Source organism: Bactrocera dorsalis, unplaced genomic scaffold (assembly GCF_023373825.1).
Source record: "Bactrocera dorsalis isolate Fly_Bdor unplaced genomic scaffold, ASM2337382v1 BdCtg039, whole genome shotgun sequence".
In the NCBI taxonomy this organism is placed as follows: Eukaryota; Metazoa; Arthropoda; class Insecta; order Diptera; family Tephritidae; genus Bactrocera; species Bactrocera dorsalis.
Genome location: NW_026038090.1, coordinates 21,422 through 47,113, shown reverse-complemented (window position 1 = coordinate 47,113; position 25,692 = coordinate 21,422). Strand labels below are relative to the sequence as shown.

Here is a 25,692-nt window from a genome sequence, read left to right as displayed (position 1 = left end):
CGACAATATCTTGAATAATTGAATCATATTCTGGAATAATTTAATAATGCAAATAATTTTTGTCTGTACAGTAAAATGCAACACTGCGAAAATATCGACACTTTTGTCCGCTATTTTTTGAACACTCGTTTTTATTTTGTTCAATTTGTTTAATAGCATAGGAAGTATTTGAAATAGAATTATAATTAGTGTAATGTAATTACTTTGTTAGCGTTTAATCCAAAGTAAAGGTCAAACTTGTGACCTCGGTGGAAATTTAGACTTTCTCGTGCACAAATTTTCCGCCCACCATTCACACCTACATATGCAAAATTAGGGAGACGGATGTAAGCGTAGAAAATCAGCTGCTAGTATTTTACAATCACTCAATATCATTGGCGTTTCGTGTGCGTTTACTACCACTAGAGATAAGTCGTTCAATTATGGACAGCTGTAAGATGATTCCTAGAGTATCACGTCGCTTGGTCGCGTTTGATTTCGATTGTACCGTAGTGGATGCCAACACAGACGATGTCGTTCGCGATCTCCTGCCGGCTGACAACTTTCCCAGTGAAACCATCATACACAAGGAGGGTTGGCAGGAATATATGTCTGAAGTTTTCCGACGTTTGCATAAACTAAGCTTTTCACCACAAACAATACGGGACAAAGTACGCTGCATACCGGAGGTACCTGGTTTTGTTCGTTTGCTCAAGCGGCTGCATCAAGCGCAGGAAAATAAATATGACTTGGTTATTATCAGTGATTCCAATACCATCTTTATAAATGAATGGCTAGAGGCGCATGGACTGGTAAATTGTTTTGAAAGCATATTCACAAACCCAGCACATTTTGACAATGACGGTTTGCTGCATCTGCAACCTTATCACCATCAGACCGATTGCAAACTGAGTGCCGCCAACTTATGTAAGGGTAAGATATTGGAGCATTTCGTGGCCAAGCGTAATCTGCGCGACAATACGCACTACGAATGTATTATTTATGTTGGTGATGGCCACAACGACTTGTGTCCGGTGCTGAAGCTGCGGCAAGGCGATATAGCATGCCCTAGACAAGATTTTGCGCTGGACAAAAAAATTATATCGCATCGCAATAAAATGGATTTGCGCGCGGATGTCATTAGGTGGAAAAGTGGTTTTGAATTGCTGAAGCAGTTGGCGGGACGTGATCCTGCACTCAATGATACAGATGCAGGCAACATCTCGACGGAAACAACAAAGCAGTAGAGAGTCAAGGAAGTTTGTAATCCCACTGAATTAAGTGCATGAGGAAATAATATTCTTTTAAGTGCTATGTTAGTGTGTGTTATCGAAGCTATAAGTGTACCATATTTTTTAATGGATTTCGGTGTATGAATGTATGTATGTATATCAAATCTCTGCAGTTAACTAAGTACTTCCCATATTAGTAGCCAAATTATATCTGCTTGTATACATTTGTATACTAAGTGTTTGGTGGCGAGCGTTAATAAAACAATGTCACATGCTCTACATAAAATTATCTTAATACATTTAAATTTATTACACTTGATCACTAATTTGGAGTGAGTGAATCAGCAGTTTGTGTACTAATGGTTAACAAGGAAATCTTACAGTGTTAAATATTATATGCATACATAAAAATATATTTTTAGATGTTTTAGCTGCGAATTATTGCATAAAATAAATAAATAACGGAAAAGCAGTGCTAACAAATTTAATTTTGGAAGAATTTTCAGAAAAGGTAAGGATTTAAGCGCATTGGCGTTTTGCACACTTGTTTGTTTGTGCACATCGGCAATTTACACGTACAGTGCGCGCACACACACATGCGCGGGAAAAATTGTCCAAAAATCAATTTTAAATTCTATAGTGAAACACCAGGGGAACAGAATCGCCCAGCAACATGCAACAAAAATGTAAACAACGATCAGTTTGTTTAGAAGGACGCACGAAAGAGAGAAGACGCAACAAGGTTGCATTCCTGGTAAATAAAAAACTTTAAAAGTTAAACTATTATTTTGTCAAAGTAATATAAAAAATCGCATAGAAATATAAAAATAAGTAAAATGCCGACATCTATGCTCATTTAAAATAAGTTTAGTTAAAATATTCGTAAATAATTGCATCACTTTTAATAGTTAATAAAATTTCCTACTACACTTAAAAACAACCCTGCAAATCAGTGACACGCCACACTGTCAGGAGGATAATGCGAAAGTGGCACAAAAGGAAAGGACAACTGTCACATTTGTTGTTGCCTGTTGTTTTTCAGCGCCTTTCTCACCACTTATGGTCGCCTATTACTTCAGCTGGTTTTGTGCAACGCCTGAAAATCGCGTAAATCAAATTAGGGCGGGTCGGTTTCGTTGGAATTTGGTTATTTTTAAAAAATCTGAACTTTTTGAAAATAAAACGGATTAATTTTCATAATAAGGAAAATATTCTTATTTAAAAATATGAAATAGAATTCTTTTGATAATAAATGCACATTTTCACACTTACTTGCACATCAGTCCACACAAATAACACAAGTTGTCGGCTTAAAGGATATTTTGGTCTTTATTTGAATTATCCACAGTAAGTTTGAAAAATGTACGCATATGAATTTATGTATGTATGCATATCAGTGAGTATATGTGTGTATGCTTGTAGCAGATTAACTTTCGCTTCATTTTTCAAAAACAATTTCACAATACAGTATTTTGTTGCGTATAGTGTTGACTTCATATTCAATATTTCTTTAATACACGTACATATTATATATGGTAGGGTTCTTTTCTTACATAAAATGCGTTGTAAAATTTTATAGCTAAGTTTTTACTTAGTGAAAACTTAACATGCAATATACAGTAACATTTGTAGCAATGTAAGTATTTTTACGCACACCACTGTACAATTTTCCTCTTTCAAAAAGAGCCAAACACTTTTTTACAGCTTTATGTAAGTATGTATAATATTAAACATTAATGGATTTTGTGTAGGAATCGGCTGTAGCCTCACTTTCTATAACAAATTGCTTGTAAACTTTGCGACCTACGCGTGTAAAATTTGGATTAAAAAAAATTGATAAAAATAATTACTATAATTAATTACTATAATAATATAATAAAAAAACCAATATAAATTAAAAAATATATATGCTAATAACATGTCGGTATAAGTTGTAGATGTGTGCATGCATGTTTGTGTCTGCTGGTATCAATTATTGAAATATGTATGTATGTATATAAACGCCATCAAGTGGCAACCACATCGTTCAGCTGAGTAAGTTTCAAACACAAATTAGTAAATAATCGCGAAAAAAACACAAAATTGCTATTTTACAATTAAATTAAAATTCAATAGTCGAAAATACATTTTTTCGCTTATTTCGGTCGAAGGCCAATGCATTCATAGCACCAAACTGCCCGCAATCGCTCGCAAGTGAACGCGCATTTACGGCAAAAGGTGCACTTTGCAAATTTCTAATTACGCCTAAACAACTGTACAACTAGTTCGTGTAAAAATATGTATTTTACTTTATGCTTCTTAAATTCCACCCGCTGGCGTACGACTGCGCGCTATCACTTGCCTAAACTACTTTATACTGCTAACTTTTTGTATGCCTATTTTGTCTTCATTCCCTTGCTAGCTACTATTGTTTTTCTTTTTGTTTGTGATTTTGTTGTTGTGTGTGTGTTGCCTTAAATGGTGTTCTTAACAATTTCACAGTTTATATCATAAAAATATCTTAAACTTAGTCTTAGAAGAATTTTAATATTTCGACATTTCTGGCAATTAGCACCGACGCTGCCGCAACCGCTCTCCATGAGCTGTGTGGTGGTGGTGGCCGTTACGGCAATCGTATCAATGATAACTGTCTCATCCTCGTACTCATCACGCTCGTAGTAGTAAATATCATAGTCCTTTTGGTTGTAGTTGGCCATGGTCACTTGCATGCCGCGCTGCCCCGGCTCGGCCGTGGAACGCTTTACGTAACGCGCACAGCGCATACTGCCGCCGGCGTTGTTCATCAGCGTATTGGCTGTTGCGTTGCAGGTTGCGCCACCGTTTCTTCTCCCCTCATAACCGTCATAACTGTTGTATCTGTCGCGACTGTCGTAGCGGTCGACGTCGTTGGCGCGCGTACCGCCGAGTTGGCCGCTGATGCCGAACCTGTTGCTGGCTCTGCACGCGGTTGATGTTGTTATTGCTGTTGTGGCTGCTATAGTTTGTTGCTGATATTGTTGGGGTTGTTGCTGTTCTTGTTGTTGTTGTTGTTGCTGCTGATAATTAGTATTGCCAATTTGCCTTGGCCAGAGGCAGCGCATCCAAGCGAAGCGCCTTTCACATTTTAAACATTGCTAGTGACAGTGTTCCGTTACATCGACAATCACCGACTTCCGCCAGCAGAACAGGAAGTAGCCCACGGCGGCGCCCAGCACTACGGCAATGCAGAGCCAAACATTATAGGTCATAAAGATCAGCATCAGCATGAAGGAGAGCGTCACTTGCAGAATGTGGAGCCCGGTTTGATAGAAATGGTTCAGCGACAGCATCGTCGGACTGTGGCAGGCGGTAAGAGAGTGGAAAGAGAAAGGGATAAGTAACAGCAGCACAAAGAAAAGTAAATGTTAATAGCTTAAAAATAAAATGGCGGCAGGAAACGAAATATTTGATGCGTTAAGAAGCGGTTAATCGATGCGTCAACAAACACATGCACAAGTAATGTAGTTGATTACTTTGATGAGTGGATGGCGGGGGTATGACGTGGCTGTTTTTGGGCGAGAGTTTATTAGCGGGTATCGAAAACGACGGTTTTATTCTTAAAGCAGGCATCCTTCCAGCTCAAAGCATTTCACCTAACCTCCTTGTAAGTCGAGGTCGCAAATGTCAAGTTCAAGACTGATCAAGTGTGGCGGTCATGAAACCCTCGGTAATCAGTGATTATTCTGCCTTGGCATAGGATTTAGGATACGTCTTTATGATAGCTGGTTAGTTAGGTGAATAAATTGGGGTTACGTTGGATTTGAGCGACAAAATGCTTTACATTTGTAACACTAACTTTTAGATGAAAATTAAAATATCTGTCGTTCTCGTTGCAGCTGATCACACCACTTACTTAAGAACTACGTAATTTTCATTATTATACTCACGGTTGCTTGTGTATGACTTCGCCAACATATCTATCGTTACAGATTTTTCGATTTTTTTTTGTTTCGTCGAGAGCACAAATGTGTATGGGTGAGAGAAAGAGAGAAAAATGAAGCAAAAGGGACAAAACATATGCGAATTAGAATATGGAATACAACAATAGCAACAAACATACAAACAACACGTTAAAGAACTAAAGAATAAAACAGAAAACTAAAGCGTCTACGAGTACCAAGAAAGTCAACACTCAGTCTACAATTACTTACTGCACAGGTGAGGCGCTCGTCGACGGCGTATTCCGTTGCGGATCCTCGGGATTGCGTTGTGGCCCGGTAACCGGCCGGTATTCCAGCAAATTGTATGTCTTCCAAAACAGGTACTCGCGATAGTACTTGAGACCCTCGTAAAGCACAGCCATTACAAAAATAGCGATCATCGAGCCAATCAGACCCATGATACTATCGAATTTCCACCAGGAGAAGAGCACAGTCTCATTGTAGCCGAAGTGGAACTGCAAAAATAGTGGTAGAAATTTTTTTTAGAATTTTTTTTTGTTTTTGACACAACAAATCGGCCTTACTTACCGCCATTGACATCATATGATGCATTGCTCCTTCCATATTCATGGCGCCGTGGTCGTGGCTATGATGCATCGCATGATGGTCGCTCATGGCCTCGTGCCCGCCATGACCCATAACATCCAAGGGGCTGACAGTGGTGGTGGACAACATCGCAGCGGCATGATCATGTGGTGTTGCAGTATCTAGGGCCAGGAGATGATGTTCTTTAGTTCATAGATCATTTAATGGATGAAGTGGAGGGAGTTTGAGATAACGTAAAGAAAAAAAATTAAGGAAAGAAAAACAATACAAATAAAAATAAATAAATGCATTTAAATAAAAAGAAATTATTTATAAATTAAAAAAATAATAATATAATCCACGGAAGGGAAAAAAGGATCTCTGGATACTAGCGTAGACAATTGGTGTTAACTACCTAATATATCCTGCTAATACTATGACTTCAGAGTAATAGTGAGAATCAGCACACAGCTTAATTGAGTTTGAAGTTGACTTTAAAGAGCGTTGAGCTCGGTTTACAAAAAAGTCTGCGTGTCCAGCTGGTTTGATTTCCTCGTCTAAGGTTGAAATTGATGTGTCAGTTTTCGTAGGTTAGGTTAGATGGCTGATTTGTGTTCAGTCTTTTGTGAAGTCAGAAATCTGCTTTGGTGTTTCGCTATTTCATGTGGATGTCTAAGACTATGAGATTCGAGGTTCGAGGCCTTGCATTGCAGGAGTAAGTGTTCAGATGATTCTACCTCATCTTCTTCCAAACAACTGATACACCTCGCATCTGGTAAGATGTTCAATCTTATTGTATGAATCCCGATCAGATAGTATGCAGTTAGAATTTCAGACACCCAAACTAGTCTTATTATGAAATAGCTCCATGATAGAGATAAGAAGTTTATACATCCATTCACTAGTCTTGGACGCGAGGTCAGCGAATTCATGACTAGTATCGCTGCTGTACTTTCGAAGTGGTTAGTCATAACTTTGAAGGAGTCTGCGCTCGGCAGTAGTAGATCTATTGCTTCATTTATTGCAGCCACAATGGAAGATGCTGCAGTGGTCAAGAAGCCTAACACGAACGCTTTGGTTGGCGCAAGACCTGAAAGTGCTTGATGTGAGTTGTAGCTGATGATACAGAGGGAAAAGGGGTTCCCTTATGGGGAAGAGCTGGTGGAGGTGGGACCCTTTTTAAGTTTATGGAGTTCCTCTTATAAGCGGGAAAACTTTACAAAAAAAAAAAAAAACAAATTAGTCGATCCCGAAAGGTAAACTTTGTGTATAAACAAATCGGCGGTGGTGTTATAAGTGCAATTTCAGGAGTTTCTTTCGACCATGATTGTAGAAACTTACCATGATTGTGTATACTATGCTGTGAGTGATCCATTTTGCCACTACCGAGTGCCGGTTACCACTTAATATTGTAGTTGTTGCAGCTAAAATCAAACGAATTAATTAAAAAGAGGACTTTTCGCTCGCCAACGCTTGTCTTGGCATTTAGGAAGAATGCTGTGAAATGGCGGACTGTAAATAGAGAGAGAGAGAAAGGAAATAAGTATATGAGAAAGTATTGCGGAGCATTCTAAATTTAATTGTAATTTGCTTGCTTGTTGCTCTTCCTTTTCTACGTAACTAATTACGCATAACGGTATTAGACATTCAAGGACTACAAAGCATAATTAAGCGTTGTATAACGACTAAATGCGCTGGTATAACAGCAAATACGATGAAAGGCTTGCAGAGGAAAAGCAGAAAAAACTCCGTTTTATGCGCATAACTAATCAACTTAAGCAGCTGATAAAGCTCTTACTTGCTCTTCCACAACAATGAAAGCCGCCAAACTCAGCAAAAAAGAGGTAAAAACTTAACAAGAATAACATTCAACCATTTATAATTATGCCCACAGGAGCGCAACAGTTTGTCGCATGTCTCAGACTAAAAACGCTTAGTCCTTAGCTACTAATCGCATTGCACAACTGACACGCGCAAGCAAAAGAGCTTACGCTGAAACAAAAACCGGATTATAAAGAGGTGTTATTCATCTAAAAGTCAGCCGTTTGGAATGGATGGTTCGTGATCTTATGCATTCTGATACTTCCAAAAGGTTTGACCATCATATCATGACTAAGTGGTAAGTGTAGAGGCTATTGAAAGATGAAGCTCGAAACGAAATCTTTGGGGGCAGGACTACTTTTCGAGGAATGGCTGACCGTCCGGGTCTGCTCCGATTACTTAGACCCGACTTTCGTAGGAACGGCGCGAACCGACTTCGATTTAAAGTGGTGGGGGGTGGGGGTTCAGTCAGCGCTGGCCAAGTATTGGACTATTTTGTTGTGAGGTCGGGACTAACTTTTAGGTCACTATCTGTTTAAGCTCTTCAAATGTTTTTACTATCAGTAGTTCCGACGATGATAACATTTGATGAGTCGACGTTACAAGTTTTCTTGAGAAAGGTTTTGCGAAAGATTTATGGTCCTTTGCGTGTTGGACACGGCGAATATCGCTTTCGAATTAAAAGACAGCGGCTACGCTGGCTAGGTCATGTCGTCCGAATGCATGTAAACACTCCAGCTCTGAAAGTATTCGACGCAGTACACGCCGGGGGAAGCAGATGAAGAGCTTCACTCCGTTAGAAAGACCGGGTGGAGTGGACCTGGCTTCGCTTGGAATCTCCAATTTGCGCCACGTTGCGAAAGGAAGAAACGACTGGCGCGCTGTTGTTAACTCGGCTAAAATCGCGTAAGCGGTGTCTACCAAGAAGAAGACCTGTTCTAATTAGTCTAAATTTGTTTCAATTTGTTAAAGGTTGGAAGACTGATTAGTTTGCCTCACCAAGAAGCAAATATCACTTCGCTGTACATACAGTTTATTTTTCTTTGTGAGTAGCACACGGATTGTCTCCTTCCGCTTCTGTTATGCTTAGCAACGGACAAGTGTTAAATCGATAGTTCTGTGTAAAATATTTCTTACTTCATTTTTTCCGGTAAAACCGAAGCAAATCTCAAATATGATAGACGCTGTTATGTACACGTGACGACGCGTATATATGTACATACTTATAGTTCGGAGTGTGTATATTGCGCTTGGCAACATGCGTGCTTCCATCGTGCAATGCATGAAAAAGTTTTGAAATTCGAGCGCGTGTCACTTGTGAAACTGCGTAAATATGCAGCGTTGCCACGCTTGAGCGCAAAAAGAAAAATAAAAAGTATGAAAAAATGCGGGAAGAGTTCTCAGAATATCACCGATGTGTGTGTTTTCCAACAACAACAACAATTGAAACCAAAGGCCAAGTTCAAAGGAACTCACACAGACAATGGGGAACAATCAGACGGTCGCACAATTAAAGTCCTTTGCGTGAGAAAAGAGCGGCACAAATTAATAAAATAACGCACGAAATGTCGTCGAAGAACTAGAACAAGAAAGTAAGGGCTTCCAACGAAATCATATTGGTCGCCTCAGCCTGTTTGATGGTATTGTGAGGAGCTTTGATGAAGCCTAAAATAAAACAAAAGCTTTTTGGATTGCAAAAGTTCTCTGGCTCCAAAAATAACGAATTTCGGGATGTATGGCAGGTTGCAAATATTTTGCACGTTACTGTAGCAATGCATGCGAACCACTTTTGTGCAATTGCAATGCAAAACATGCGCGCCCAAAATATAATATTATCATACAATTGATTGCGTACGTGCCGCAGACGCAACGCTGCTACCGCCAAACACACACACACGCACACATTGGGTTGGCAATAATCAAAAAAATAGTTGTTTTTATGCCACAAAAGGCTCAAATTTGTTGAAAGAGGTCACCGATTTTGGCGAAAGCCGATACATTACAATAACGAAAACAACAAAATAATAATAATTCAATGGTGTCCTTTGGTTGCAGTTCCACAAATTCGACCGCACGTCGTTTAAATGAATTTTGCGAATAAATGTGTTAAATTATGCCCACGCACACACACATCCGCATACAACACGTACACGAGTTGTGTTGCAACGGCGCAACGCTTTCATTAATTAGGTGGACGTTCCGGGCTTTATCTTCGACGAAAACAGCTGATGGCGAGCCGCCCATCCCACAATGGCGATATTTTCCGTTTAAGCATATTAAGCTCCGCGGTATGCGGCTGGAATTGTGTACTTTTGTCATTTTGTAGGGCCAACTAAATTGACTTATCTTCATTTTCACTTCTTATTTTGATTGCGTTAAGCCCGACACGCCTAATTGACGGCCATCAATAAAGATTTTAAGATCGCCTCGTAAGAAATCAACCGTTATTCCGTTTTGCGTAGAACTTGACAGCTTTTGTATTTCCGCATACTGTCTGAAAACAAATTGGATCGTTAGCTAGAAGAAGAGTGGCTGTTACGGCCGACAGGACTGTTGCCAAACACTTATGGCATCGACTGACTATACTTATCCAACCATGGTTCTTGAGTTGAAACTTGCATGCGATCGACATAGTCTAACTAGCGCATGTAATATGGCCGTAGAGCTCATACAGTTCGTGGTTCCTTATTCTCCAAAAACTTTCAAAATAGTCTCCTTCTGCGTCGATGCAGCGCTGGCAGCGCGATTTCCAAGCGTTGAAGGCGTCACGGGAGGCATTCTCCGGTATAGCCTTGAGAGCCGAAGAGCATGCTGCTTGGATTCCTCTGTCATCTCAAAATGCTTGCCCTGAATCGGTCGTGGCGTTACTTCCAATCGGCTGCGGTGTCTTGTCGGACCCGATTGACCCTTCGTTTGAGTCTTGAGGACTTCCACGTAAAACTTGGCGTTGACGGTTTGTCCAGGAGATGGTGGTGATGTCAAAATCGCGTACCTCTGTTCTAACGAACGCTGAATTTTCGGCTTGCACCACTCACAGAAACACGTCGCATGAATATGTTTGTCCTGACTCTCCAGGTGCTCGGAGACAACTGACCAGCCGCTTGTTCATTGGCTAGGAACGCCCTCTACCAAATCCAGTCGGTGCGCGCATGCTACGAAGTACAGTCGCGGCGGAGGAATATCAGTCCTATTACTTTCCGGACAAACCTTGTATGGGTTGCGCGGGGATACCAAATTTAGACATGGAGTTGAATAGGCATTTCCTATCAGGACTAACTGGGATTACAATTTCAAAATTCGGCCATTGGAGCTTACAGCTCTAATAGACTTTTTTGGAAATGTGCATATCTTGAAAGTGATCGCTCAAATCGGTGCTTCAAAACCTTTAACCTGATGAATTTTAGTATAATCTTGTTTTTGTACTTTTGTGCTAATCCGTGACTTTAATTTCAAATGTCGCAACGAAAATTTTGAGTGATGTTCATTCAAACACTTTATTGTGGAGACAGTGCAAAAGTCACCTCACACAAACCTAAGCTTTACTCAGAAGAACTCATATTCGTCAAATCAAATTACATTTTTAAACTTAAGACATACGTTCCTACATATTTCCAGACCAATTTGCACGAAACTAAAACCGTTCAGAGTCGGCAGACTTTGTTGAACTTCCAAACTGATAGCGGTTTCCGAACTTTTATTAGGTTGTTGGCGCAAATTGAAGCTGCCTGTTTGCTATTCGAAAACAACAACTTTCCGGCTGTCGCTTGAATTTATCAGAAACATATTTGCATATGTATGTGTGCATTGTGTGTAGCATTGGGTTAAATTGAACGACTGACAACTAATTTACTTCGAGTAGAAAGGGAATTTTCGGCAGATCAATGAATAGAGATACGAGCAACAAGCGGTACAAGCTGCGTCTGCGTGCGATTTGGTTGAATAACCGGAATACAATAGACCGCAAACCTTTTACTTTACTTTCAGAAAAACGAAACGAAGGTGAAACAAAGCGGGTAAAGGTGTACACAGCAAGCAGGCGGGTTTACAGTTTGTTTATTTTGGCCCACAAGCCCAACTGCGAACCAATTGATCTGGCATTGGTGAAGGGGAATTTCACAAATTAAAAAAAATACTTAATTGCGACTTTTTAGAGAGTAATGTTTATGCTTTGAATATGAGAATTACGGCATGACGCGGTGGAAGGAAAGCCAAGAGGTACAGTAATGTAGGTTGCCTCTTGTATTTCGAGATTTGGCAACCCTAGTGTTGGAAACTGCCAACTTACAACCTTATCGTAAAGTTTGACATTTTCGAAGTTATACATACTCAGAACGGTTTGACTTACGAGCGCTATTTGTGTTGTTTACAGTAACTTAAAATGTTCATCTCGGGCAAAAAATGGAATTAAATCGCGAAAATTTACGAGCGATTATTTTTGACAACTTTCGACAGTTGTTTTTCAATAAATCAGAAATCCCAACCATCGAAGACGGAACTCTCTTCACCACGCCAATGCGAGCTCGCACAGATCGACTGAAACAACTGCATTTTTGCGCATTCAAAACATTGATTTGATGCCCCCTCCGACGTATAGTCCTGACTCGGCACTGAATCATTTGTTTTTATTCTCCTAGACTCACCACATATAAAAGACATTCACTGTAGACGAAGTGGAATCTTAACGCTTGCAAACTGCAGCTGTCAGATGGAAACGTAGTCAACCGTTTTGAAGCAATTGTCAAAGGGCTCTCAGAAAGATGGCAAGATTGGCAGCTGTCAAGTGGATTGGCCGCCGGTGAAATGTTGAGCAATTCTTAGCTGAAACTTTTTCGAAAATGCTAACGAAGATAGGAAAATCAAAGGTAAAATGCGGACAAAAATACTTAAGGCATTAAAGAGGCATACTTTTATGTCAATTCGTGCAGAAATGTTCATACATATGCAATTTGTAGGCTATGTCCAAATTCAAGTGGCAAATTGTTATTATGACTATAAATTGTTGGAATTCGCGACTAATTCGCTTTCTGACTTTCTGACTTCTTGCTGGCGAAATAAGAAGCGGCTGAACTAACTTTGCGGCGTATTAAACAGCGATGAAATCTTCATATGGCATGTGAGAATTACATTCATATCAAATGTGCAGCGTAATAAATTTCATGTTGCCATCTCTTCACCACATTCACTATCCACACTTATTTAGCCACTGTTCTAATGCCGTAAATAATCTAAATTGCTATATTAAGCGCACTTTAAACAATAAATTTGCACTTAATAAATTGTAAGCACAGAGGTTGATATCGTGAGAGAGCGGCGAACGGCGAGCAAAGGCATGATTTATACTCGCAGCGCACTATCGCCACAATAAAAGCGCGCAAATTGCAAAAAAGTAAGCAAACTGATGGAAAAATAAAGAAACAACAATGAAAAGCGGAAATTGCAGGCTCACAATTGTGGATAAAACAAATTGTTTACAACATTTCTATGGTCGCTTGTGAAGGGGGAAGCAAAGTGGAAGCGGCAGAAAGAGCTTACTACAAGGGAGTGTTGAACTTATGTTTATAGCCGTTTTTAGTGTTCGAGGCATTACAGCTAATAACTAAGCCAAGCCTTATAAAAATCAGCCTAGAATTATATAAGTCAGCATGTCACTAGCAAAAGAGAAGAGCGTTAGGTTAAATGGATAACGGGGGCTAAAAGAGAATAAAATGGTCGACGAGCTAGGCTGATCGTCGATAAAAAATAAATTTTTGAGGATGCTTATAAACTGCAAACCACAATTTATAAGAGCCTCATGGTTTCGTTCCCACGACGATCGGGTCTAAGTAATCTGATCGGAACAGGATTTTTTTATCCCACCAAGGACTGTCAGCCTTTCCTCGAAATAACTTCAGGCATTGAGAAGTAAAGTCCTCTCTCGACGAATGATAAGTCGACGTTACGAGTTTTCGAGAGAAAGGTTCTGCAAAAGATTTATGGCCCTTTGCCACGACGAATATCGCATTTGATGGAACGATGAGCTGTATGAAATTGAGATAGTTCAACGAATTAAGATACAGCAGAAAGCAGAGGAAGAGATCCACTCCGTTGGAAAGACCAGGTGGGGAAGGACCTGGCTTCGCTTGGAATTTCCAATTAGTGCCCCTTTGCAAAAAGAAGAAACGATCGTTGCGCTGTTGCTAACTCGGCTATAATCGCGTAAGCGGTATCTACGTCAGTAAGGAAGAAGAAGGACTGTCAACTCGGCAAAAATATGCCGCTACGACAACAGCAACAACAGTTATTAAGTCTTTCAGACAGGTAAAGGTCGTCACGACTGGACTGGAATTAAACTCACCACCCACGCAACGGAGTCACGAACAATTTTTTTTCTCTTAATTTTGCTATTGCATTCTCTGCACCTTAGACCCGCCCTAGTGTACACCCGAGAATTTCTGTATGCATTTATGTGCTATATATGTGCGTTTATATGCATACATATGTATGTTGCCGTGACATTGAAGGGCAGCAGGAACGAGGAGCATCTCCATTATATTCAACCGCAAAGGACAAATGTAGAAGGATACAATCTTTGCAGTATGTGCGAATGCATTGTGCTTGTATACAATACATACATACACTTGCACACACATACACTAAATTTACGCCGTTATAATATGCGTGTGCATGTGTATGTATGCGGGAGTGAGTTCTGTGCGAGTAGCAATGCGGTTGACATTGTCAGACAACTAATGAACATGCAGGTCATGCAGAACCGCAACAACACAAATAACAACAATGCGCATAGGAAAAAGAATTAATAAAAACATTAAGAACAATGAAAATACAAACACACCGACACATACACATACATATACATATGTTTGCAAGTAAGAAAGTAAGTGAATTGTGGGCGGCTGGGCTTAGCGGATGCGGTGCAGATTTCCAGGAAGCGTAATACACCGGCAACAGCAACTTGTTGGATCAGCTGGGCAGGGCGCACAGAAAAATTTCGCATTTCGCATATTTACGGCATTCTTTAGCGTCTTGGATGATTGAAGGTTATGCGGTGTGTGCTCTATTGTTGTTGGTGCGAGTTGGTAGCGTGGCAGAGAGGCAAGTAGGAGGCTGAGCTTCTCGCTAATGGACGAGATAGCAGTATTTGAAAAGAGACACGCACACGCATTTGGCACGCAGGAATTTTTATGAGAATAATTTTAACATTCCGTTATGCCACACACTTGGTCGATTGGAGTGTGAATTGGGAACGGAGTTTAGAATTTGGAACGCGTGAAATTTTGAGTAAATATCACAGCGAAATAAAAAAAATGTGTGTGTAACTTATGCGGTGGTGACGATTGAAGAAGGGAATTAAAAAAATTAAGCGCTTGTGAATGAGTTTGCTATTGTGTATTTATAAAGCATGGACGTGTGTGTGTTCATTACCTATAATTTTAGAGGTTTTAAGATAAGTCTTTATATGAGCTTTCATCTAATCTTTCACATACTTATATTAAGGAAAAAGCTTTCTTGGAGCTTTCACATACTTTTATTAAAGAAAAAGCTTTCATAGAACTTTGATATAAGTTTTCAATGAGCTTTCATATCTGTTGGCAACAAACTTTCATTTAAGCTTTAAAAATTAAAAAATAAGAAAAGCTAAGCTTTTATATGGGCTTTCATGTAAGCTTTCCCATACTTAAATTTAAGGAAAAGCTTTCATAAAAGTTTTCTTTGAGCTTAAATATAAATTGTCATAGAGCTTTCATAAAAGTTTTCATTGAGCTTTAATAAAAGTTTTCATCAAACTTTTATATAAGCTTTAATTTAAAACATAAACCTATGAATCAAGATATATTAAAAGCAAAGCTTTCATAGAGCTTTCCAATTTTGTAACATTAAACCGAAATCTAATCGTTGAAAAAATGCTCTCATTTAAGCTTTAAACGCATTTTCTATTTCTTACATTGAAATATTTAAACGATTTTCCAACAGAGTTCAACCTAAGCAACAGGATTACCATGCAATTTAGGAATACTTAATGAAGAACACTTCTGCTGAAATATATATCACGCTACAGGCATTGAAAATAGTCCATATTTATTTAAATAAGATATTGATATAAGATATTTAGTTGCATTTTCCGCCTGCGTAGTATTCAGATAAATATTAATATGATAAATGGTGCTTTCAGTTCTTGCACAATGCCAAATATTGGTTTACAACTTACTTATTCAGTCAATAAAAACATGTGAAATTGCTAGAAAATGACAAGTGGAGATAAAACTGCACATTCGTGGCTTTCGTTTGTAGGCGTCGCACTTGTGTGCGTTGCACATAAAACTGTAAACGCAATAGCAAGCGTTCAAGTGAATATTTATGGGACCGTACGTGGAAGGACTTCTTGCTTTATTTATGAACCAAAGCAGCAATATTTACAACGCACAAAATCGCTGGCAATACAATGAATATGCAAATTTGTTGCAATGAAAAATGTGTGGCGACATTTTAGTTTAATTCTTTCCGGTTTTTTGGGCAAACGAGTTCTACAGAAATATGCACCAAGGGCAAGTGTGGAAAAAACGTATGAATAAGAAAAAAATTATTGTAAGGGAGGTATTGATATAATTTTGGGTGGTCGAAAAAGTCTTTTCGTATTTTTAATGAGACTTCAACTTATTTTTTTCTTTATATTTATAATGAACTTTAATGTACCAAATATGTACCATTTTGGTCGACCACTTTTTGCCATTTTTCCCCTAGACATTATTCCATCAGTGTAAAACTTTTCTGGTTTCTCGGCGAAAAACTGCAACAAATAATTTTCACAGGCTTCTCTTGAAGCCTACTTTAATTAAGGGAGTTCTGCATTGACTGAAACAAATGGTTGTCCGATGGTGCAGGGTCAGGGCTATATGGTGGATGCATCAAAACTTCCCAGCCAAGCTCTCCCAGTTTTTGCCGAGTCATCAAGGATGTGTGTGGTCTAGCGTTGTCCTGATGGAAGACAAAGCTGTTTCTGTTAATCCGTTCTGGCCATTTTTTTGATTGCTTGCTTCAATTTCATCAGTGATTGACAGCAAAATGAAGAATCAATGTGAATAAATGAAGATTAAAATCTCACCTTTCCAACACTGTGTGGTATGGCACAATGTGATTGGTAGCACTGGAGAAATACGACTGCAACGACATCTATTGACAAAATACGAAAAGACTTTTTCGACTACGCAATATATGTACTATGTATTAAAATATAATAATAAACGGCGGTCGTGCTGTAATTAAAATTTTCTAATAGTTAAATTTATTTGATTGTCAAGTAGAAAACTGTGAGAAAATGAAATATAATTTTACAAAAGCATACTTCAACTGATTTGGCACGTACCAGCGTGGCTGAAAATACACTGACCATGACAGAATTTGCCCTAATCTAATAGTTGGTCAAGCAAATGCCAAAAAAGCAATTAAAAATTTAGACACTCAACAGCTAAAAGCAACATGAAGTCGAGTGGTCACCGCTGCTTATGTAAAATTCATACACATACAAACATGTACATATGTATGTATGTATATGTATATGTGTGTGTTTTTCACTGATCTGTAAATTTTGTGGTACGGAAGTTGGCGCTTTTGCAAGGACAAAATAAAAAAAAAGTGAAAATATTATTTATGAGGATGAGCATATCAAGGAATGTATGCGGTGGGTGTGCGTGGGTGCGTATGATGAACTTGAAATAATGTTCACAAATGGCCTAAAAGTATGCTTCGGCATTAAAGAAATTCGCAAAAATAAACTCAAACGCTTTGAAGTATGTCTCGGCATTTAAGAAATTCTCAAAAGTACTCATTTGAATTTAAAAGCAATAAAAGAATATATATTTAATTTGCTAATTACGATGTAACGAAATTTATGGGCTTTCCTGACACAGAACCAACCCACCGACCTTCATAGCGCTTAATTACCGTTCTTTTTCGAACGTGAATTTTTTATAAGTTCACCAGGCCACAACTATAAATATTTTACATTTCATATTTGCCTCCTGCTTGAGAAAATTCTTCTTTGGTTTCTTAGCAGCGCATTTATATGATTTCCAGCATTAATTTTGAGCATAATTATACCTTGAACAGGGTATATTAAGTTTTCCACGAAGTTTGAAACCCATATATACATATATAAATGATCAGCATGATGAGCGAGTCCATATGGCCATGTCCGTCTGTCTGTATAGATGGGAACCCCTATACCAAATTCGGCATGGGTTATTGTCTAAAGCAATAATGCCAGCTCTGAAGAAATTCGTCAGATCGGAATCAAGTGCTTGTAAGAAACATTTTGTATCTGTGCAGGGTATTATAAATTTTTCTTGTTTATTTTATTGTAAGCAAATACACACGCATGGCGACTTTAATTGCCTTTCCCTTTGCTTTTGAAAGTGACAACAATCAATTACGCACTCAATAGTTCTTAATTAGGCACACCGGGATTGTTGCTGTGCAAAGAATTTTGAAAACAAAACGCGTTACTGGGAAGAAAGAGACTGGCACTATTTGACAAACGTGAATACACACAAATCTTACAAAAATATCACTTTTGGCGCACCAACAACTCAAACTGTGACAACCTGTTGCGCAATGCAACGTAAACGCAGTACCGTTATAACGACTGTTTGTGGCTGCGTGCCCTCAACTCAATGGAACTTTGCAGGGCAAAGGCGAGAACTTCCAGGAATAGTACGCGCCACAGCTACAAAGGTTACAAGCAGCAGCCAAAAAGACACTTGTTCGAGCGCTGTGGCAACACGATGCTGCTACACACGCATACATGCCAAGCACAGTTAGCTGGTTTTAATTGCATGCTAGAAAGATGACAATGCTAACTGCGTCTGCAATTAGGTATAAAGCATGGCTGATTTGTTGCTTATGGCAAATACACAAACACACACACATGCACAGAAACAATCAGCACTACTCACTTCTCGCCCGGCCAGGCGGTGGGTCCTGCGTAGCGTCCGACAGTTAACGAGAGCAAATACCGATGTCGAACTGCGTTGGTTTCGTGGCAACAACAATTGCACAGTTACATTGGCATGTAATGCGAGGAAGCTGACGCGTAGTCAATGCACAACGGTATAATTACACAAGTGTGTTCGGCTCAGCAAGTGCACGGCGATTATTTAGCTTTGAACTGTATTAATTAAGCGGCAACAACAAGAACGTTTGCGTCTGCACGCACTGAATGCTCGGCAGCGAATGCAGAAAATAATCACAACTAATAAGTGGTAACTGCCAGCGACGAAAGTGGTAAGCGAAACTGCACTTGTTTTTGTTGTAGTACGAAACCCCGGAGCGATTTGATGTGGCACCGCTGGCTCAAAAAAGCGTTTTGCAAATTTATTTACCCACAATAGCACACACATTTCTCTTCAACGATTCAACAATTCACGCTCTAATCTAATTTTAATATCGAGCTCTGCATGCGGTCTGTGCGGCGTGATAATTAAAATTCACGAAAATTGTCCAAATTGCCACCACACAGACGCTTATATGCACATATTTATTGTTGGAGGCTTGCGGACTTTCAAAACTACTCAACCGCAGCCAACTTCGTTGCGGCTGATAACGAAAAATGATACAATGTCGCATTGTTTGTGCGGTCGAAAGTGAAGTTCTGTTTCCACAAGTGCAACTTTAGCGATAAGAATACAATGAGCGCGCACACACACGCGCATACGAAGGTTGAAGATATGTAAAATCAAAGATAAGCACATGCGAGTGAGAATACAAACGTGCGATGCGTCAACAAAGGCTTTTGTGGTCTTAGCTCGGCTCTAAGATAAACGTATCGTCTGGCTTACGAAGTATAAACAGTTGCGCTGTCGCGGCAGGTGTCTTGAGTACACATACGATACAGTGTATGCAACACATTCAACCCAAAGTACATAGCGTCAAGTGGTTAGAGGAACAGCGCATCATTTGAACTTGAGTTCGAAAGCTGTCAAGTCGACTAAAAATATTGCAAGGTGGAGAGCGGTAGCCTGTATAGATATGATGATCATTTACTTTAGGAGGGGCTCCGAGCAGGCACACACCGAAATTCTGCACATCTTCGTTTGCATTCCGCACAATCTAGTGCACTGCGTTGTAGAGCCTGCTCTTGGCGGTTCCTTCTCAGCTCACACACCTGCAAGAGCTGTAGGTTTTGGAGAAGGGGTGTAGTGAGCTTCGAAGTTAGGGGGGAAGATAGGTGATGGCAGCTTCTGTCTGAAGCTCTTTCTTTTAAGCGAAGGTATCTGCCATCAAGGTAGCAGTAGATGTACTGTTCCGAAGTGAAGCTTTCTTCAAAAAGGAGAGCCGAGTGACTAGACATTCCCTGAACTAACTGACTGTGCGCTCAAAACTATCAAGGAGTGCATGACAGCTTCAAGCTTCTTCCATATTAGAGTTGTGTGGGTGTCCTCCACGAAGCGAATTTGCGGGAAATTGCAAAGCCGATGATGAATGGAATCACTTAGTCACTTCCTCCTCTATTGTCTGGCTTTTACCAGACTGATATTGAAATATCTCGGTGGACACACCTTTGCCCGAGTAGACACGCATAGCCGAACCAATTGCAAATGCGCGGGTTGCCTCAATGGGAAAATGCTTTAGGCTCGGCTTTAAGCATTCACTCTTCGGGCACCCTAAGACTATCTGGATGGATCAAACGAGGGCTGTAATACCCTTTTATTACATACTGAGTTATTTACTAGAATAAATCGCTTCAGGCATTCAATTAAATCTAAAGTAAATACAAGCATCTAAGCATTTGGAATATTTTAATTAAGCGTATGCTCACTAATAAGCTTTCGTGCTCGGTTTAAAATTCCGAAAATTATTTGCAATATCGATGATTTGACAGTGAAGAAGCATCGATTTCCACGTAAAATCAATTTCTGTGTATTCTGCGGCACACAGACACAGAATTCGGCATATTTTTGCAATCAACACACACGTACATAAATATATTTGCAAGAGTCATCCAATTGAGGCTCACTTTAGCTCATTTTGTTGAATGTAATCAGCGGTTTTGTGTGTGGTAATGCGGTATTTGATTACTTGGAAATAAGACACATGTCATAAGTACCCAAATACATATGTACAAAGGGTATAAATACAATTGTATGCGAATATTAATAAAAATTGTGCGCAGAGTAGGCAAAAACCTCAAACAAATATGCAAAGTTGGAGCGAATTAATAAAAGTTGATAAAAATACTAATATACATGGTAGGCGCGGATCCACGGGGGGAACCAGGGAGAGTAATTCCCCACAAGCATTTTCTTGTTAATTTTAGTTTAATCAACAACTCTACAAAATATATTGCGTGGCATATACTCTGAGTAGGTTACTAGAGTTGAATTCACAGTGGTAACTTGTTGCAGTATTTTGATTTAAATTTTTAATTAAGCGCCTGAAAGCGGGTTTAACTACAAATTTGCTGTTCTTAGCAAAGAGAAAACAAAAAAACGACTGAACGGGGATCCATTAGGCTAGGCCAAGAAATATACAGCAAGGATGAATATATACCAATAAACCCACAGTAACAATTTTGTGGCCATAAGCCTTCGAAGAGCATACAGGGTTTGTCCGATAAGTAATAGGACTGAGTCGATCAAAAAAAATTACTGAAACGATCGTTACAATTCTTTAAAACCCTTCAAAATAGGCTCCTTCTGCGACGACGCAGCGCTGCCAGTACGATTTTCAAGCATAAGTGGCGTGACGAAAGGCATTCTCCGAAATAGACTTGAGTGCCGAAATGATGCTTGGATCCCCTCTGTCGTCTCAAAATGTTTGCCTTCCATTGGCCTTTTGGAAGCATTGGGATGGCGGCCTTGGTTAGACAGCTGTTCACAAGAAAGGCGGTGTGAGCCGGGGCGTTGTCTTGGTCCAACTTCCAATCGGCTGCGATGTCTGGTCGGACCCCATTGACTCTTCGTTTGAGTATCTTGAGGACTTCCACGTAAAACTTAGCGTTGAAGGTTTGTCCAGGAGGAACAAATTCATGTGGGTCGCAGATTAACCGAGTTTCCCATAGAATTTAATCGCGTATCTCTGCTCTAACGAACGTTCCATTTTCGGCTTGCACTACTCACAGAAACACGTCGCGCGAAAATGTTTGTCCTGACCCTCGAGGTGCTCGGCGACAACTGACCAGCCGCTCTTTCGTTAGCTAGGAACGCCCTCTACCGAATCCAGTCGGGGCGCGCACGCTCCGAAGAACAGTCGCGACGGAATAAAATCAGTTCTATTAATTGCCGGACAAACCCTGTACATCGAAATTAGGCCTCTTGGCCATATAACTCCCCCATTGCCACGATAGTCGGTCTAAGTAACCGGAACGGACACAGAATTTTATTCGGCCAAGAGTTGTGAAATCGGTACCATTCTTCGAAGTTATTTCAGGAATATTTTCTGTCGCTACAACAACAAAAAAACCTTTTGCAAAGCTGAATGTTTTAGTTTCATAAAGGAGTCCATAAAGCTTGTCTTTTGTATAAGCAAATTATGTTGCCCTTACGGTGCAGCTGAGGCGCACATCGATACACACATGTACGCATGGTCGTACCGGGATATGTGTGTCTACAAAGTTGTTATGCAGTCAGCGCACGTAATGCGTTGCGTATACGCCGTGTACTACATGTAATTAAAATCTGTATTGTATAATAAACTATTCGCACACATACACATTTACACATACACATACGCAAAGTTGTGAGTGCATGTATGGGCGAGTGCGCAGTTGAAATGTATAAATTGACATTTTGTAGAAGAAATTGCAAGTTTTCTTAGTTGAACAACGCTCTGCAAGCAGCAGACAGACTACAGCCTGCGAAGCTGGGTAAATGGGATGAAGTGAGCGCCACGCGTTGCGGAAGTCGTCTGCATTGGCTGCAAAGCTTATGAAAAGTTCTTAGTAAAATTTGCAAGAAAAAAGTTGATTTCGCATTCAACACAATTTTCGACTTGCACGCTTTTGTTAGAATTCCACACAGGCACAGAGGTGCAGCAGCAGACTGAGGTGCGAAATTGGAATTCTTTTAAAATCAATTCTAAACACAAACACACACAACATATTCAATAGAAAACTTATGAGTATGAAGTGTGAAAACTAAGTTGACGCACCTTGAGGTCTTCAGAACTGAGATGTCGTGGCGCGCAGAGGATAAGAACAGCAAAAGTGAGCTGTAAATAGTGAAAGAGAGGCTTGTCTAAAGCATACAAATTTTTATATTACATATATGTATATCATTGACTGAACACTTTAGGACGGCCTGTATGGCGAAAAGTTCACAATTGCTTACAAGTTTAGTGAAACAGCTGCCAAAGTTTAGGAAAATGCCCTGCTTTTAATAGTTTTACTAAAAATTTTATGTAATTTAAGATCATATTTAAAAGAAAAGTTATATAAAACGATCGGGAATTACAAGCCAGTTTAGGCAACGAGCGAAAACTTCAGCCAACTATGCGAAACAAGGGATTAACCGATTTCAGGAGCCAACAGACAACCGCGCCGAGCTTTGTTCTTTACCAAATCAACTTAACCGAGCCCTTAAGCTTTGAGTAAGCCTATAAGCATGGCTTCCGAAATCAAAATACAACAACGCTCAGCATGTAAACAGCAACAGTAGGCGACTTTCAGGCGGATAAGTAGATAAAACATATTTTTACACTTTGACGAGTGAGCTGGAAAGCAAAAACAACGTCGATGGCAGTACGAAACAAAGGAGGCTAAGCGAAATAATGAAAAAAAAGAGAGAAACGAAAGAAAAATAAAATAAAATAGAATGTAAAGAAGAAAAAAGCAAAAGCAAATGAGATATGCACTTGAAATTGCGTTATTTGCACAATGGACTCCTGCTGTGGCTGTTGTATTTTCTCCCACAAACAATAATAATAAAAAATCTTGAAGTCGTTGCATTGTCTGGTTGGCGTAGGTGCATGTCGGTGCGGTGCAAGCAGTCAGCAAGAAAGCAGTAAGACACCGGGGCATGCACTTAATAAGATCGCATAAGTGGTTATGTTTATTATTCGATGCTTTCCTGCATTCCAAGATATTATTTTATGTAAAATTAAGATTGGGGCGCCCAACAAGCTATAAAAATGGCGGTGAAAGCGAAAAAGGCAAATATGCCGCCTACAGCGTTGCATTTCCATTTAAGTGCAAGCACAAGCCTGATGGCGGAAACGTCATCATCATTGTTATTAAAGCTAAATGTTGCTCAAGATGATGAAGACGCGGTGCGCCGTGAGTTGAAGTTCAATGCGAGACACAAATTCAACACAATGGCCCTCAGATTGAAGGTCACTGCGTTACAACTCGAAAGAAAACTCTTATGACATAACAGAGGTTTTGGTGCTCGCCGCAGTCTGGATTCAGATTTTGGATCTTTGTATATTTACAACAGTGAAAATTGCTGAGGACGGCACGATACGTTGTACAGATAATGTATACGATGTCAAAATATTTTAGCGTTTCAAGGACACTTCGTACAAATGGTTTGAGACTCTGCAGCATCTTAAAGTAGTTTAAGCGGCGCAAGCAGTTGAGAAGCGGAAAGACATGAAAAAATTTACTGAAGTGACATAACTTACGATTATGAAAGCAATTATTTAGAAAAACCGGAATGTGGATACAAAAAAATGTTCGTTAGAACAGAAGCACCAGAATTGTGTAGAATTTCAAGATTAACTTCGAAGGGATAAGAAAACTTTAGAATAACTAAAGGTGGCGAACTAAAATTACCACGCAATTTTAAATTATGTGTGTACATACATAGTTGAAAAAGTCTTTTCGTATTTCTGGTTCTTGGTCAAATTTAGCTTAAAATCTCACCTTTCTAACACTATATGGTATGACACAATGTGAATAGTAGGACTGAAGATATACGACTGCAACGACATCTATTGGCAAAATACGAAAAGACTTTTTCGACTATCCAATATACATATGCACAGAAATTTACAGTTACACATTTCCATAAAATAATAAACCTAAAAGTAACCAAGAAAACCACTTGGACACAAACTGCAGCTTAACCCGCACTCTTCTTGCCTCGCCCGCTCCAAGACGCTTAAGTGGGAAAACAAAAAATAAAGAAAATGCCGTTAAGGTGCGATACTGCCAATAACAGTAAATGTGTTGATTATTATATTTTCTAGGCTTTTTTTGCTTTCTTGCGTTTTTGCCTTATCTCGTTGCTTGTTTTTGTTTTCGCATACTTGTCGGTATTGTTGATAATCAAGGGTAGGAATTTTCAATTATCGCCTGTCCACAAGTTTGCGGTATTTATGCGAATGCCGGGCGAAACGCAAGTAAGCGGAAATGGGTGCATATGCACTCATAAGCAAAAAGAAAGCAAAGAAGCTTTAACAGCCCTGCCAGGTGCATTTTTTATACCACAAAAGGGTATACAAAGAACTGTAGCTCGATTTGTATCGGTCAGTTTGTTTGGCAGTTATTTCCTATAGCTGCCCGATCTCAATAATATGTTCGGAGATAACACTATTGACTTACAGGGTTTGTCCGGAAAGTCATAGGACTGATTTTCTTCCGCCACGGCAGAGGTACGCGATTCAATTCTGCGTAAAACTCGGTAAATCTGCGACAGAGACGTTTGATATGATCAAACAAGCTTACCCAGATGTTGCTTTAGCAAGAAGTGGTGTGTTTCGGTGGCATCAGGCCTTTTTAGAGGGAAGAGTTCGCTGCTGAAGACCGAAAAAATGAGCAAATCCAAAGTGAAACCGATGCTCATTGTCTTTTTTGACATCAAAGGTATCGTCCACCACTTACTTTCCGGACAAACCCTGCACTGTTCAGGGTATAAAAAGGAGTTTGAAAAATAATTCGTGGCTAGTAAAAGCTAAATAAATTAAAATAAATATGCAAATTGAATATAAACTATATTTTATTGGAAAACATTTTATTTTTAGAGCGGGTTAAGGCAAGCGATTTGATGTAATTTATGAAAGCAAGCGATAAGATAGAGCTCTAGACTGTAAATAACGCCCATTAAGTGATAAGAGCTTGCACAAATATACACAAAAGTAGAAAGAATTTGTAAAAATTTGTAAAAAGTTGCAATAAGTTGCAATAAGTGCGGGCCTTGAAATCGTATACAAATAAAAGGGGATGTAAATAAAGAAAGCGAACTTCC

General features: G+C 39.5%; 2 protein-coding genes across 5 annotated transcripts in view; one reads left to right on the top strand and one right to left on the bottom strand.

The window, feature by feature from the left end:
- Window positions 1-104: 104 nt before the first annotated feature.
- On the top strand, window positions 105-1,683 carry LOC105230407 (probable phosphatase phospho2). The gene has a single exon (XM_011211162.4). It carries the CDS (start codon window positions 423-425, stop codon window positions 1,224-1,226), a length of 804 nt encoding a protein of 267 aa, XP_011209464.2. The 5' UTR covers window positions 105-422; the 3' UTR covers window positions 1,227-1,683.
- Window positions 1,684-2,513: 830 nt separating this feature from the next.
- LOC105230408 (high affinity copper uptake protein 1) overlaps window positions 2,514-25,692 on the bottom strand; it is a 28,626-nt gene continuing 5,447 nt past the window's right edge. Inside the window, exons 1-6 of one of the 4 annotated variants that reach the window (XM_049461467.1) lie at window positions 18,466-18,677; window positions 7,037-7,207; window positions 5,699-5,898; window positions 5,381-5,625; window positions 5,117-5,146; window positions 2,514-4,526 (exon numbers count right to left, since the gene is read on the bottom strand). In XM_049461467.1, the coding sequence (XP_049317424.1) occupies window positions 4,325-4,526; window positions 5,117-5,146; window positions 5,381-5,625; window positions 5,699-5,898; window positions 7,037-7,070 (711 nt within the window). In that variant the 5' untranslated portion in view covers window positions 7,071-7,207; window positions 18,466-18,677 and the 3' untranslated portion in view covers window positions 2,514-4,324. Of the gene's footprint in view, window positions 4,527-5,116; window positions 5,147-5,380; window positions 5,626-5,698; window positions 5,899-7,036; window positions 7,208-18,465; window positions 18,678-25,692 lie in introns of those variants that run through there. The other 3 variants (XM_049461468.1, XM_049461466.1, XM_049461470.1) reach the window with 3 other exon arrangements.